This window comes from Crotalus tigris, unplaced genomic scaffold (assembly GCF_016545835.1).
Source record: "Crotalus tigris isolate CLP2741 ecotype Arizona unplaced genomic scaffold, ASM1654583v1 scf7180000018030.5226217, whole genome shotgun sequence".
Lineage (NCBI taxonomy): Eukaryota > Metazoa > Chordata > Lepidosauria > Squamata > Viperidae > Crotalus > Crotalus tigris.
In genome coordinates this window covers 2,860,893-2,876,495 of record NW_024096786.1, presented here as the reverse complement: position 1 = coordinate 2,876,495, position 15,603 = coordinate 2,860,893, and the positions used below count along the sequence as shown (strand labels likewise).

General features: G+C 37.2%; 1 protein-coding gene across 2 annotated transcripts in view; it reads left to right on the top strand.

The window, feature by feature from the left end:
* Positions 1–15,603, top strand: part of SHPRH (SNF2 histone linker PHD RING helicase) — a 59,540-nt gene that overhangs the window by 16,982 nt on the left and 26,955 nt on the right. For both annotated transcript variants that reach the window (XM_039346853.1, XM_039346854.1), the window contains 5 exons: positions 600–851; positions 2,940–3,018; positions 3,484–3,647; positions 3,735–3,991; positions 5,573–5,694. In XM_039346853.1, the coding sequence (XP_039202787.1) occupies positions 600–851; positions 2,940–3,018; positions 3,484–3,647; positions 3,735–3,991; positions 5,573–5,694 (874 nt within the window). The remainder of the gene's footprint in view (positions 1–599; positions 852–2,939; positions 3,019–3,483; positions 3,648–3,734; positions 3,992–5,572; positions 5,695–15,603) is intronic.

Genomic DNA, 15,603 nt, shown 5'->3' with positions numbered 1-15,603 from the left:
TTCTTATCTAAAGTTTTCATTCAGTCTCCATAATCTTCTCTCCTCTTTTCCAATAACCAGTTCCATCTGCAATGGGCTATAATCTGTCAATAACCTTGGAACAATCTTTACATTCTTTACCCATCTCTCTTATCCAATAACCTCGAGAAAGCTGCTTGAAGATCTGCCATTGAAGATTGCACCAAAGAACTCTTAGGTCTTGCTTCTCCCACAGACTCAGAAACAAATTCTTGTAATACTTCTTTAACCTCCTTTTCCTGTTGTTCCTTTTCCTTGCGTTTGTATGCTACCCAAGTCATTCTCTGCTCCCTCATCTCGACTTGTTGAGACCCCTCAGTCTGTAGTTTTCCAACTTTCATCAATACAGCTTCTTCAGACTGCTGTTCTACTCACCAGCACATTTTGTCATGTTCTTTTTATGTACTTCGGCCATGTTTTATTTCACTCTATTAAACTATAATTAAGCTGTCACCATAACTTTAATTTTTTTTTAATGAGAAAGGGGTTTAACTTTATGAACGACAATCACTTTTTACTACATGAAATCTCTAACTCTCAATATTTGCTTTGTCTTGAATTTTTTGGCAAAATCCATACAGGTTTATCAAGGAGTTAAGAAGCATGGCTTCTTGCAACCTCACATCTTAGCAGAGCAGGATGTAGTGATCACTACATATGATGTCCTCCGGTGTGAGCTGAATTATGTCGACATTCCGCATAGCAATAGTGAAGATGGCCGTCGTTTCAGAAATCAGAAACGTTATATGGCCATTCCTAGTCCCTTGGTAGCTGTGGAGTGGTGGAGAATTTGCCTAGATGAGGCACAGATGGTAGAATGCACCACTGCAAAGGTGAGGCAATCCCTTGGGAATTTCTGCTACTATTTAACCATGGAGATGTAAATATGCCCTTGCACTTTATCCTTCAGAAGTGAGTAAATTATGAGTTTCCCCTAAAGTTATTTGCATTTAAATATTTTCCCTGATGGAGGTTTGAGAGGATATGAAACATATCCATTTTAAAATGATAACTTTACATAATGTATTCTGACAGTTTAAAGAAATAGGTCATGATGTCTGTTATATAGCTTCATGGCTTAAAGCAAGAGATTGATTTAATGCTATCTCAAGAGGCACAAGACATGCCCTTTGGGTTTAGAAGATATGAAACTGTTAGCACTGAATTTAAAAATGCCCATTCCAGCAGCTGGTAGAAGATATTGTTTTAAAAGATTACTATTTTATTTTACAGTGTTGTGCGCTATCTATTCCTAGATAATTCAGGGAACCTTATAGAAATATAAACTTTATTTATTATTTATTTAATTTATGGGGTGGCTCAGTGGTTAAGATGCTGAGCTTGTCAGCTGGGAAGCTGGCAGCCCAGGTTTGAGATCCAAGCACCACACTATAGGGTTGGTTCCCAATCTTGCCCCAACTCCTGCCAACTTAGCAGTTCAGAAACATGCAAATGTGAGTAGATAAATAGGTATTTACTTTGGGAAGGTAATCGCTCTGTGATGTCATACTTGCCACATGACCATGGAAATGTTTTTGAACAGTGCTGGCTCAATGAACTTGAAATGGAGATGAGCACCACCCCCTATAGTTGACAATGACTAGCAGAGTAAAATCCACTGGAACTTTTCTTTTTTTATTAAATTTATATGCTGCCCATCTCACTATCAAAGCAACTTTAAATTTTAAACTTTAAAATTTCACAGCTGCATAAAAAGCCTCTGAAACTGTTTAGATCCTCATTCAATTGGGATAAAAAAATTATACCATGTATGGCAGATGGATAGGAGTTAAAAAGGCAAAGCAGGGGATCAATTCAGTTAAAAATGCGATTTAAGGGAAATGTGATTTGCTCTAAGAGAAGGAGTTCAGTTGTAGTGGTCTAGAACAATGATTAGCCAACCTTGGAATTTGAGGACCTCAAGGCACATTGTACCACGGCACCAGGAAATCTCAGTTAAAATCCATTCTCAGCCATGAACATTCATGGGAGACTTTGGGTCAGTCACATTCTCAGCTTAATCTATGTCCCTTGTGTGGAGAAATGGGAGAAAGATTGTGTAGGTTCGAGCACCTGAAAGAAGGATGGGGTAGAACTGTTATAAATGAATCTTATAAATACTTCTGTGATATATTTAGCAATGAATACATAAGAGTATATGTATATACTTAAACTTCAGTTATGAGCGTAGTTTTCATTCATTTATAGACAAATAGCATATAAAGCATATGAATGAATGAATAAAACATTTAAAAAGAAATTGTTGTAATTCTGCCACTATAGAAGCTATCCTGAATAAAATTGTTTTTCATAAGCTAGTGAAATGCAAGTAACAAAGTGGCCTGACACATCAATCAGGGTTAAAGTGTTCCATGGAATTGGGGCTACAACAGAGAAAACCTGTTTTTTGTTTTAGGAACCCCCTCACTATGAGAGAAGTCGGGGTCTGGAGTAGGCGCTCTCTTGTTGTTCTGGCAGGATGGGGAGAATTAATTTGCAGAAAACATATTCTAATATAGCCTGAACTTACATTGTAAATGTTTTATAAATAATAATGAGCATTTTGAATTGGGTCTGAAAGCTTGTTGGAAATCAGTATAGTTATTGAGAAGTTGGTATTTGACTAAGAAAATAGGTATTACATTAGCAAGTTTTACTTATCAGCAGCCTGACAGTTGTATTTTGTGCAAGGTATGGTTTCCAGTTAATCTTCAGAGAGTCACATGATGATAGCATGCGTCAATTTTGCCAAGGCTTCTTGCTTCCTACTCCTAATACTGCATCAGCCTAAACTAGACAAGGGCTCCACTGGATATTACCTTGATCTTATAGTGCTGTTTGCTGCCGACCGATAGCTCTTAGATTTAATATTGTTCCTACATGTCACAATCCTGTCTTATATTTTTTGTCATCCGATATAGGCTGCAGAAATGGCACTCCGTTTGAGTGGAATCAATCGCTGGTGCGTCAGTGGCACACCGGTACAGCGAGGACTCGAAGGTGAATGTCTTTTAAGTTAATATCACTGATCCCTGACCTGTATTTTGAAAACCAGCAATACTAGATGAATTGCTAGTGGATTATTTAGGCCACGGGTGTCAAACTTGCCACGTCATGTGACACGTCGCGACATATTGCTACTTTTTTTGCATTGCTGGAGTTGGGGTGGGCATGGCCTCCGTATGATGCAACTGGCCCATGGGCCGGCAGTTTGACACCCCTGATTTAGGCTATTTATAAAATGATGGGCTACTCATTTTAATTTTTCAAAAAGTCTAGTCTCTGTAAATATACTATCCAAGTTTCATCAATCCCTCATCCTCAAAAGAAAACAATCTTAATGAGGTTTAACTTGTCTGATGATGAGCTAAAGTAGATTATATTTTTTTAAAAAAATCACATTTTAAATAGTTTTTGAAAAATTGCCACCTGCATTTGGTAAACTTACTCTTTCTCTGCAACCAGATTTGTATGGATTAGTACTTTTCCTTGGTGCTGATCCTTATTGGGTCAAATATTGGTGGGATCAGCTTCTGTATCGACCATACTGCAGGAAAAATACACAGCCTCTCTACAATTTCATTGCCAAGATAATGTGGAGGTCAGCAAAGAAGGACGTGATTGATCAAGTAAACATTTCAGTTCTAATAGCATGTTTTTTTGGATAACATTTTTTACCCAAACCTTAGTTGTTTATTTTTGCTTCATTTTGTTAGATTCAGATCCCTCCTCAGACAGAAGATATACATTGGCTTCATTTTTCTCCTGTGGAGAGGCATTTTTATCATCGCCAACATGAAGTGTGCTGCCAGGATGCATTGGTAAAACTCAGAAAGATTTTGGACTGGTCTCTCAAACTTAGCAGCTTGGATAGGAGAACCGTGACTTCTATTCTGTACCCTTTGCTGCGTCTGAGACAGGCCTGTTGTCATCCACAAGCTGTTCGTGGAGAATTCTTGCCTCTGCAGAAAAGGTTAATGTCACTTCTTAAAATGGATTTAGGTTCTCCTTATTAATGTATCTATATAAATATTTAGTCTTTCCATAGCTACTCTGAAAATAATAAATACAATTCAGCAAATTTACTGTGTGAAAAGTAAAAATGTCAAGCATTTATTTGGAACTGATACTGCTGCCTGATATTCCAGGCAGCAGTGCCAGGGGTAGGCAACCTTGGCTCTTTTATGACTCGTGGACTTCAACTCCCAGAATTCCTGAGCCAGCCATGCTGGCTGCTTGATCCCTGCTTTAGACAATAGTATTTTTGAAAGCAACATCTCCCTTCTGTGTAGTTTAAATAGATTAAACATATGTCAGATATGAAGTTTATTTGTTACTGTAAGGTAACTTATTTACAAGTAAATAACCCCAGTAATTTAGTTAGAAAATGTCTAAAATTGACTGCTTCATTCAAAGTTAATTATTTACAATTGAATTAGTAGTGTTGAAGAATATTTCAATGTTCACCATTAATGAAATTCAGTTAAAATTCAGACTATGGCCTGCAACTGAGAGATAATTGTAGTGAATTAATTTTCTGACTATTCTGTTTTCTCCTTTTTCTTCTCTTGAGGAAGGAATAGCACATCATTGTGAAATTTGTAGTTGACAATTAAGGTCCTCACTGGACTAGAAATATTATACAAGCCTGTATTTGAAGGCTACTGTTTCTGTTAACTTTTACAATAATGGTTGTTTAAACCATTGTAATTTCAGGAAGTGTGTAGATGGGATACAGCAGCTTTAATCTTAGATTAGTCCTCAGTTATTGATTACTCATCCAATGAGTATTTGAAGGTTGACAGTGTTGAATGAATGATGCTTAATGACTGCTCCTTGAAGTTCCATCTGTCCCAGCAGCCCCACAGGCAGGTGATCACGATCCAGGCGTGTGGCAGCTGGCTCACATTTACAATTGGTGTAGCATCCCATGGTCATATGATTGCCATTGGTGACTTCCCTATCAGCTTTCCACAAGCAAAGTTAATGGAGCTGGCAGGGAAGGCCACAAGCCTGTGTGGCACTGCAGTGCCCTTTCCCATGTTCACTTACACAGATGCCTCAGCATGCCTTTCCATGCCTGCCCACATTTGCGTGGTGCTGCAGTGCCCCTTTGCATGCTTGCCTGCACTCGTGGAGCTACAATGTCTCCTTCCCCACCTGCGCTCACAGTGTGCCACAGAGTGCTTTTGTCATTTTGTCATCCTAATACGGGTTTCCCTGCTTTTCCTTTGTTGTTCCCTACATTATTTTAACTATTCATTGTTGTTGATCAGTCTTTTTCTTTACTTCCTCTTTTAGTGCTTCAGGTGTTGAGGGAGATAACAAAGTTCTGGCTCTTGCTGTTCTAGCAACCTCAACTATTGTTAATTGATGATGTTGTAGCCTTGATCAGTTACATTCTCTGTCCACACTTATGATCTCTCCCATATTGTGCAAATTGTGTGCAAGTTGCAAAGTCTGTGGTCAGGAGCATTGTTCCTTCTTTGTTCTGCAGTAATTTGGATAGTTGCTAGAATTACGTCTATCATTCATGTTTGGTTCTTTGTTCCAGCACAATGACAATGGAAGAACTTCTGACATCTCTGCAGAAAAAATGTCGGACAGAATGTGAAGAAGCTCATCGTCAATTGGTGTGTGCTCTTAATGGCTTAGCTGGTATTCATATTATTAAAGGTAAAAAAAGAAAAACCTTGGAAATAGAATGGAATAATTATTTGATTTGGAAATATATTGTTACAGGTAGTCCTCAACTTACTGATACAAAAGGGACCAGAAAATTTGTCGTTAAGCAGTACATTTGTTAAATGAGGCATCATGTAACTGCACCCAGTTTCACAACATTTTTTGCCACAGTTATTATATGAATCTCTGTGGTCTTTAAGCGAGACATACTGACTTGTAACTTTCCCTGCCAACTTCCCCATTGACTTTGCTTGTCAGAAACCAGCTCAGAAAATCACAAATGATGGTCACATAACCGCAGAATGTTGCAACTATTGTAAATATTCTCTAGGGGTTGTCAAGTATCTGAATCATGATCATATGACTTCAGGGATAATGTGACTATCATAAGTGTGAGGACCAGTTGTAAGTCCCTTTTTTCAGTGCCATCATAATTTTGAACAATTGCTAATTTGGTCATTAAGTAAGGACTACCTGTATATTAGTTAAGTTAAGCTGTTTTTACTAGATTCTTCCAAGCAAAAAGTAGCTATTATCTGAATGTAGTTGCCTAATGAGAGTACCAATAAATATGTGGAATGATACTGTTTTGCCTTTCAGAAATAAAACTAAGTAAAATTTAAATAATTCAATGTGTACATTGAAGCATCTCAGACTTTTGTATTATGTTGCTAACATATTTTGATTAATCAGTAGATTAGCAGATTAATTGATAGTGTGCCATCAAACTGGTATTGACTCCTAGTGACCACATAAATAGTTTTCTCCAGGATAATCGCCCCAGCCTGGCCCTTCAGGTCTTCCAATAATATACTCATTGCTGCTGGTTGTCCTCTTCTCTTTCCTTCCACACTTGCCAGCATTATGATTATTTCCAGAGAGCTTTGTATTTGCATAATGTATCCAAATTGGAGCCTGGACATTTGTGCCTGGAGTGAAAATGTTGTGGGTTGATACATTTTGATAATTATTTATTTTTTTGACTGTCTCTGGTATTTTTATATATTGCCTTTTCGAAGTCCAACCTGCGCCTAACACAGCGTGTCACAGGGAAAAGCATTGCCTGCACAATTCTGATCTTTGTAGGTATAGGTGCATCATGGCATTTGACTATCTTTTCCAGGGTCTTCATGGCTGCTCTAGGAAGTTTCTTGATTGCTGGTTTATTTACTGTTGATGGTTGAACTTGAAATGCAGGTGTTATCCATCACTCCATCTTTATTGTCACTTCTATCCAGGTTTTTTGTACCTGTTGTAATTAGTTTGGTCTTCTTTATGTTTAATCTTAATCCCAGTTTTTCTCTGTGCTTCTTGTCATTTATTACTAGAACTTGCACATTGTTTGCATTATCAGCTGTCTTGCATCTGCAAGCATGTTATTTATATTTCTTCCTCCAGTTTTAAAATTATTCTTACCTTTTTCAGTCCACCTTTCCTCATACTCAGCATACAGGTAGTCCTCCCCTAATCATCCTATTTGAAGCCTTAACCCTAAGTGAAACAGTGGCTTAGTAGAAAATCATGTGATCACAGTTGTGCTTTCCAGATGGAAAGAGACAAGACTAGTCAGTTTCATACCTTCAGCTTTGCTCTTCTACCCATCAAAAGCAATGAAATTGCAGCCTCAGTCCACCACATAAACAGCTTACAATACTTTTAAAATCTCTGTTTCTCCAGTCTTTCTTTCTGCTCTGCGAGGGGAGAGAGAAAAAAAAAAGCCAACAATTTCTGTAGGTAATCTCTCCTTTACCTAACCCTTTCCCGCCGCCAATGCAATCACATTGCATTCAGAAGCTGCAGCTGGGGCAGAGTGCAGCAGCATGGGCAGTTCTTGGGGCCCTGAGAATTGCCCATGTAACACCACTGTTCCACGAACTGCATTGACTGCTGGTTCCTTTCCACGTGTAATTCAAGGTGTTGCTAATCATCTTTTAAGCCCTTCGTGGTATGGGTCCAGGCTACTTGAGGGACCATCTCATCCCATTGGGATTGTCCCCTCCCACCTGTGCTGGCAAAGAAGGCATGCTGTCGGCCCATCAGCTGGATTTATTCTAGCTGGTGGGGTCCAGGAGAAGGGCTTTCTTTGCTGTTGCACTTGTTCTCTGGAACATCTTGCCCCCTGGAGTGAGGTCAGTTCTAATCCTCCTGACCTTCCATAAGAATGTAAAGACCTGGTTCTCCCAGTTAGCTTTGGGCTTCAGTGGGGGAGTATCACAGTGAAGTTGATAGATTAACACAGGGGTGTTAAACTGCCAGCCCACGGGCTGGTTTCATCATACTGAAGCTGCGCCCACCCATTTGCCGGCAATGGTAAAACCAGCCCAATACGTTGCGTGATGTCACATGACGTCACAAGTTTGACACCCCTGGATTAACAGATCCCACTTCTCCCCCCATCCTGTTCCTGTCCTCCCCATCTTTTAATTGGGCTGCAGTATTTGGCTTTTTGTATTAACTTATTTATGTTTTTAGCTTATATCCTTTCTATTTTTTATGATTGTAAGCTGCTCAGAGTTACCTTGAGGTAAAATGGGTGGCCAGTAAATTTTGCAAACAAACAAACAAATAAACAGAAGAACAGTTTGCTTTCTTGAAATCTCTTTCCACTCTTTGGGGGGGGGTCTCTTGTCAGATCCTTTCTCTGGCTCCTTTGCAGAGCAGAGAATTTGGAGAAGGGATTTAAAGAGAGTAGTGTAATCTGTACAGCATGCCATGGCTCCCATCCTTGGGCTATTGTCACAATTCCATTGCTTTCAGTGTGTAGAAGAGCAAACAACTTACTTTCTTGCAATCTCTTTCTCCCCAATCTCTCTGTTCTGCAAGTGAAGAAAAGAAAAAAATACATCAGGCACAGATTTTGCAGGAAAACCAATGAGGTATTTTGAGATTCCCATTTTTCTAAACACTTTCCACAGTTTGATATGATCAATAGAATCAAACATCTTTCTATAATCAGTGAAATACATATTGATTTCTTCTTATATTCTTTGGCTTTCTCAATTATCCATTGAGAATTATCCAGCAGTGATAATGTCTCTTGTTCTTTGGCCTTTTCTAAAGCCAGCTTGAACAGGAATTGATGGAGTATCTATAGAAATATGGCAAGAGGAAGAGCTTGTAAAGGTTCTAACCAAAAGGATGGCAGCAAATCTGGAGAATTACAAAGACCATTGAAGAGGTCAGTCTTCATACTAATACCAGAGAAAGGATAGTTGAATATGCAACCATTGTATAATATATTTAACTTTACATTCTAGCAAAATAGTGCTAGATTAGAGCCCCATGTGGAAAAGAGATGCCAGATGTTCAAGCCATAGAGTGTGTTTAGAAAAAAAATATCCATTTGTTCTGACTTAGTAATGACCAGGATGGTGATCTAACTTCATCCTCTAATACGAGTAGGGGATATTTGTTCAGATATCCAGTTTGCTATTAAAGGGTGATCTGCAATATCTAATTGATACTATTCGATCGTTAATTGCACTGTGATCAAGTATTGTTCTTGTTGCATCTTACCTAACTGAAAGGTTAGCGTGTTCTTTATTTTTTGTGTCCAAATAGCGAACAGTATAATCTTCTGTCTGAAAGCACCCAATTTCAGCCCATTTAAATTATCTGATGTCTAAGATATCAACACAGTATTTAGTCAACTTCATTTCATCTTTCAGTATGCTAAACATCCACCAGATTTATACTTCTTCGATTCCATGTTGTAACTGTAATTTTATCATTGCAACTTCAGATTTTCTTTTCCTGCGTGGAAACTGGCATCTACATTAGATGCCCTGAAAGCTTAAAATTAGCCGTGCCATGAACACCATTAATAATTGAAAAGATTCTCAGCACTTCTCAGTCTCATGTTGAGGAGCATCCTACCTGAGGGGGTCCTCAGCCAGAACTATATTGTTAGTCAGCTTATCTTGTCTATCCTGAGCAGTATGAAATAATGCCTTTGTCATTGTCACTGCCTCCAGCATCTTCTTAGATGTTGCTGCTGCCCAATGTAGGAATCTGCTACTTCAGCTGGGTAGCTTGGAAAACCTGCATGCCTTGAATGATCTTGCTGGGATTCTATACTGTTGGCATACATTCCTGATGTTCTTTGCGGATCCCTCCTAGGAACACACCCCATTTACTGACAATTTGTTAATGCGTTGGTCTTATATATTGTTTTCTGGCTTTATGAAACTTGAAGCAGCTTCAACTTTGATCTTAAGTTCACTGGATTTCTTTAAAATGAAGTGAAAAATAATTCTTTTTTCATAGTAGTTTGCCTGCAGTTCTTTTAAATATCAAGTGAATGTCAATTCTGGATTTAAAAGGCCAAAAGGAAATGTTACTCTTAGGAAATAGCCTTTTTGAAGTTTGTTTTAGTTGAAAACAACTAATGGATTTATGAAATAAAAACAAAACTCTCATGAACCATTTCCAATAAATTTAATAGTTTGTCATGAATTAGTTTTTACAGTATAATATCTGTAGAGATTCTCAGTCATCCAAGCCATAGTTGTCTCAAAGATGCTTTTTTCAAAAGACAACGGGACTGTTTTTTTTTCCTCAAGGAAGAAAAACAATATAATGCATTCATAAATACCTATCATAATGCCTGCCCCGGTAGCAAACTTGGGAAAGAAAATCATATCTTTTTAATTCTTCCTTCAAAGAAAAAACAAAGAAATGAGAGGTTAAAAGAGCAGATTGAAGTAGGAAAACCAATAATTATGTCTCTCAAACATCATAAAATACAGTGGTGCTTCAAATTTTGTGAACCTTATGGATTTTCAATATTTCTGCATACATGTGAACCTACAATGTCATTTGTTCTCCAAATAAGTTCTAAAATTAGATAAAGGGAAATTCCCCGAAACACATGGATTTGGATTTGGGAAATCTGGGGTTTTAATACTTCAGTCCGTGGAACTTTGGAAAATAATTTATTAAAGGATATAAGTGCTGAGAAGAGAAGAAAACGATTCCTGGATCTTGAGTTCTAATGTAAGGAGGTTACACTATTAAACTGACAGTGCATAAGCTTAATCCTCTCAGAGGTGTAATAAATTCCTCATTTTAATGTTATCTTAATGTTATACAGGTAGTCCTCAACTGAAGATCACAACTGAGCCCAAAATTTCTGTTGCTAAGTGAGACATTTGTTAAATGAATTTTGCTCTATTTTATGACATTTCTTGCTACAGTTGTTAAGTGAATTACTGCAGTTAAGTTAGTGACACAGTTGCTAAGTGAATCTGCCTTCCCCATTGACTTTGCTTGTCAAATGGTGGCAAAAGGTGATCACATAACCCCGGGACACTGCAACCGTCATAAATATGAATCAATTGTCAAGCATCTGAATTTTGATCACATGACCATGGTGATGCTGCAACAGTTGTAAGTGTTAAAAATATTCATAAGCCACTTTTTTCAGTGCTGTTTTAACTTCACTCAATGAACTGTTGTAAGTGGAGAACTACCTGTATTTAATTTCTTATGAATTGGATTTAAACCATGTTTCAGCATGTTGTTGTGTTTGTATTTTTCCAAAGGGACTGTATATTTAAAATATTGATTGTTTGTAAATAGTACATACTAATTTTGACCATTCCAACTAGTTTTGATAGTGCAGGGAAGTTTCTTGTCCAAGTCATTCAAGTTTAGTGTAACTTTAAATAATAATTTAATAATATTTTGCATAGAAGTTAAAGCGAGTGGCAAGTGAAGTTCTCAGTTTTACAGTTCAAGTGCAATGGGAAACCACAGTTTTCTTGGACATCAGTAAACCTACCTGAATTTCTGGTTTATATATTTCCTCTCCTGTCTATATTTTCATGATTGTAAGGAGAGGGCTTGAAGTTTATGCTTAAGAAAACACCATTGCACATTATATCTCTGCTTTGCCTTAACAGATCAGAATCTGAAATCCAACTTTGATCCCAGACTCTTTTCAATATCAGGCACATTGAAGTATGGTTTCAATTTGAAAACTGATCAAATGGATTTCTTTGCAGTTATAAAATTAGAACCGAAAAAGAACCATGGGCATCAAGCGATAGTGTTTTCCTATTATACTTGAACTGGGTCTGGTTCATTGTTTGAAGTATAGCACAACTAATGAATAATACCTGCCCTGCCCCTATTTTGTCTTCAAAGATAACAACAGTCAACTCCTGGTATATTTTTTATAATTTCAACCACAAGGCATGCAAGGAATAGCAAGGGCAATACTTTGAGAATTGGCAAGCAAAAAGCAGTTTTCACAAATAATATGAAACTGTTATTTTAGACCTGGGTTCCCCAACCCCCAGTCCATGGACCGGTACAGGGCCGCGGCCTGCCCATAACCGGTCCGCACAAACAAGCAAAGTCCCATCTGTGGGATGCAGGCAGCACACAAAACCACACACTCTCCGGTCCTCAGAAAAACCTTTCTCCACAGAACCGGTCCCTGGTGCCCAAAAGGTTGGAGAACTCTGTTTTACACAATGGTCACTTCATTTGTCTGAGTTTTGGTAAAAGGATTATAGCAGTGGTTCTCAACCTTTTTAATGCCGCGACCCCCAACCAGTCGTAAGTCGAGGACTACTCAACCGGTCGTAAGTTGAGGACTACTCAACTGGTGCAGCACCATTTGCAGAATGGGACTTTTGGCGGGCTCAGCAGGGCAGAGACAGCCTGGACAATTCCTATTGGCTTTTTTTTTTTTTATTGAAAATTTTTTAAAAACTTTTACAAAGACAGAAAAAAAAACAATGACAACTACAATAAGACAAAAAAACAAAACAAAACAATACAACCCTCCCCCAACCCCTCCCAAATCACCCCCTCCCTCCCCCCCCGAGCTTCCCAGAGCAGAATATAGGCTTAATTAAAAGAAGTTAACAAAATTATAAGATAATTAAGAACAAAATATATATGAATAAAAAATTATAAATCTTAAAAAGAAAAAATACTTAAAAAAAAACAAAGAAAAGAAAAAAAAGTAGAGTTTTTATACAAGTTATAAAAAAGCTAAATGGTATTTTTTCATATCCAATTTAAATTGTATAAAATTTATCCATTTTTCCCATACAGCAAAAAATTTCTCTTGCATTTGCTCTTTTAAGAAAGCCGAAATCTTTGCCATTTCCGCCAAATAAGATACTTTAGAAAACCACTCTTGCAAAGTAGACAAAGATTCCTTCTTCCAATATTGACCTACTAGAAGCCTTGCGGCTGTAATCAAATTCAACATCAATATAACCTCCTTAGCATCACAATCAGTAACAATACCAAGCAGAAACAATTGTGGAGTAAATTTTACCCTCTTTCTAAAAATTCTCTGAATGTTCCACCATATCTTAATCCAAAAAGCTTTTATATTTTTACACGACCACCAAATATGATAATAAGTGGCATCCAAACAGCCACATCTCCAACATTTAGGCTGTAAGTCAGGATACATAAGAGACATCTTTTGTGGATCAAGGTGCCATTTATAAAACATTTTATAAAAATTCTCCCTTAAATTCTGGGCTTGTGTAAACTTAACATTTCTCACCCAGATAGCTTCCCAGGTATCCAGTAGAACTGGTTCACCAAAATTCTGCACCCATTTGATCATACAATCTTTAATTAATTCTGATTCTGAATCCAATTCCACTAGCACCCCATACATTCTTTTAATATGAGTTTGTCTTTGATCCTTTACTTGCTTGAAAAGATTTTGATCTTCTCTAAGCAGACCTAAATTACGATCCATCTTCCATCTATCTAATAGTTGTCTATATTGAAACCAAGAATAGGTAATATTTTCATGTAACAAATCTTCCAAAGATTTTAACTGCCAATTTAGACCATCCCATCTAAGTAATTGTGTATAAGACACCGTATCCATTTTAACACCTCTCTTTATCCCCTCTATCGCATGCCAAGGTATGGCCCATAATGGTATTTTAAAATCACTTTTATAATATTTCCTCCAGACTCTAAGTAGAGAAATCCTTAAAATATGAGATTTAAAAGCCCGATCCACTTTTTTATTAAATATTAAATAGGCATGCCAACCAAAGAGTAAATCCCATCCCTCCAGATGGAGTATCTCTGAATTTGTTAAGTTTACCCAATCACTAATTAACGTAAAAACCACTGCATCATAATATAATTTCAAATTCGGTACCTTGAGTCCACCTCTCTCACGGAAGTCCTGCATAATTTTAAACTTTACCCTTGGTTTTTTCCCTGCCCAAATAAATTTGTTAATACCTTTCTGCCATTCATTCAAATTAACCTCGTTCTTTAAAATAGGTAACATTTGAAACAAAAAGAGAAATTTGGGCAGGACATTCATTTTAATCACTGCAATTCGTCCCATGAGAGATAACTGTAACTTCTCCCAATTCCTCAAGTCCTTCTGTACACTGGCCCACAGTCTTTCATAATTATTCTTAAACAATTTTGCGTTAGAAACAGATAAAGTGACCCCCAAATATTTTGTCTTATCAACAATTTCAAAACCAGTCAACTCAGCCAAAGTCTGTTTGTCCTGAATAGTCATATTTTTAGCTAATATTTTAGTCTTATTATTATTAATTTTAAAGCCCGAAACAAGTCCATATTGACGAATCAGCTGTAATAAGTTAACTACAGAATAGGTAGGTTGAGATAAAGTAACCACCAAGTCATCTGCAAAAGCTCTTAACTTGTACTCTTTTTTATTAACTTCTATTCCTCTTATTACCTGCGATTCTCGGATTTTAATCAACAAAATTTCCAATGTTAAAACAAACAGCAAAGGTGACAGAGGACATCCCTGTCTAGTACCTTTTTCTATTGTAAAAACCTCTGACAAACCCCCATTAACAATAAGTTGTGCCGTTTGCTTTTGATATATAGCAGTAAAAGCTTGTAATATTTTCCCTCCAAAATTCATCTCCTCAATTGCTCTTAACATAAAATGCCAATTCAATTGATCAAAAGCTTTTTCAGCATCTAAAAATATCAGCCCTGCAGGGACTTGGTTGTTCTTATCTAAATATTCTAATATGTTAATAATTTGTCTAGCATTATTTTTCATATACCTACCAATTATAAAACCCGATTGATCCTTATGTATAAGCTGATGCACAACCTTCATAAGCCTATTAGCTAAAATTTTTGCAAAAATCTTATAATCTACATTTAAAAGGGATATAGGTCTATAATTCCTTGGTAAAGTGAGATCTTGATCCTCTTTTGGAATCAAGGATATAAAAGCACTGCACCATGATGGAGGGATCTCTGCACCCTGCAATATATTATTAAAAAGCTCAACTAAAGGTTGAGTCACCTCTTCAACTAAAGTTTTATAATAAATATATGTCAAGCCATCCGTACCTGGCGCTTTACCTAATTTTAATTGCTTAATAACCGTCACAATCTCCTCATTGGTAATTGAACCATTAATTTCTTGCTTCTGATCTTCTGTCAATTTAGGAAAGTTAGCCTCACTTAAATATTTATTTATGTCTGAAATTTGTACTATTCAAGAGAGTCTATTCTATTGGCTTTCAAAAGCCAATAGAATAAAAGGGAGTAGCACAGCTAAGGAAAAGGGGAAAAAAAATGTCGGACTGCATTGTTTGGCGACCCCTGTGAAATGGTCGTTCGACCCCAAATGGGGTCCCGACCCACAGGTTGAGAACCACTGGATTATAGCAATGGAAAGAATTCAATGGAAGCATCCCACAAGTCTATTTGGTAAGAAGTTTGAATTACCAGCTGGTAATTCAAACAGACTGCCAAATATATGGCAGATTCACCCTGAACTAGCTGAACAAGGGAGAACTGGCAGGGCAAAGATGAGGTTTCGGATTTCAGACATTTTGGTTTGTTAATTCCAAAAGAGTTCCCTGAACCATGTTTTATATTATTTCTTCTCACCATCCT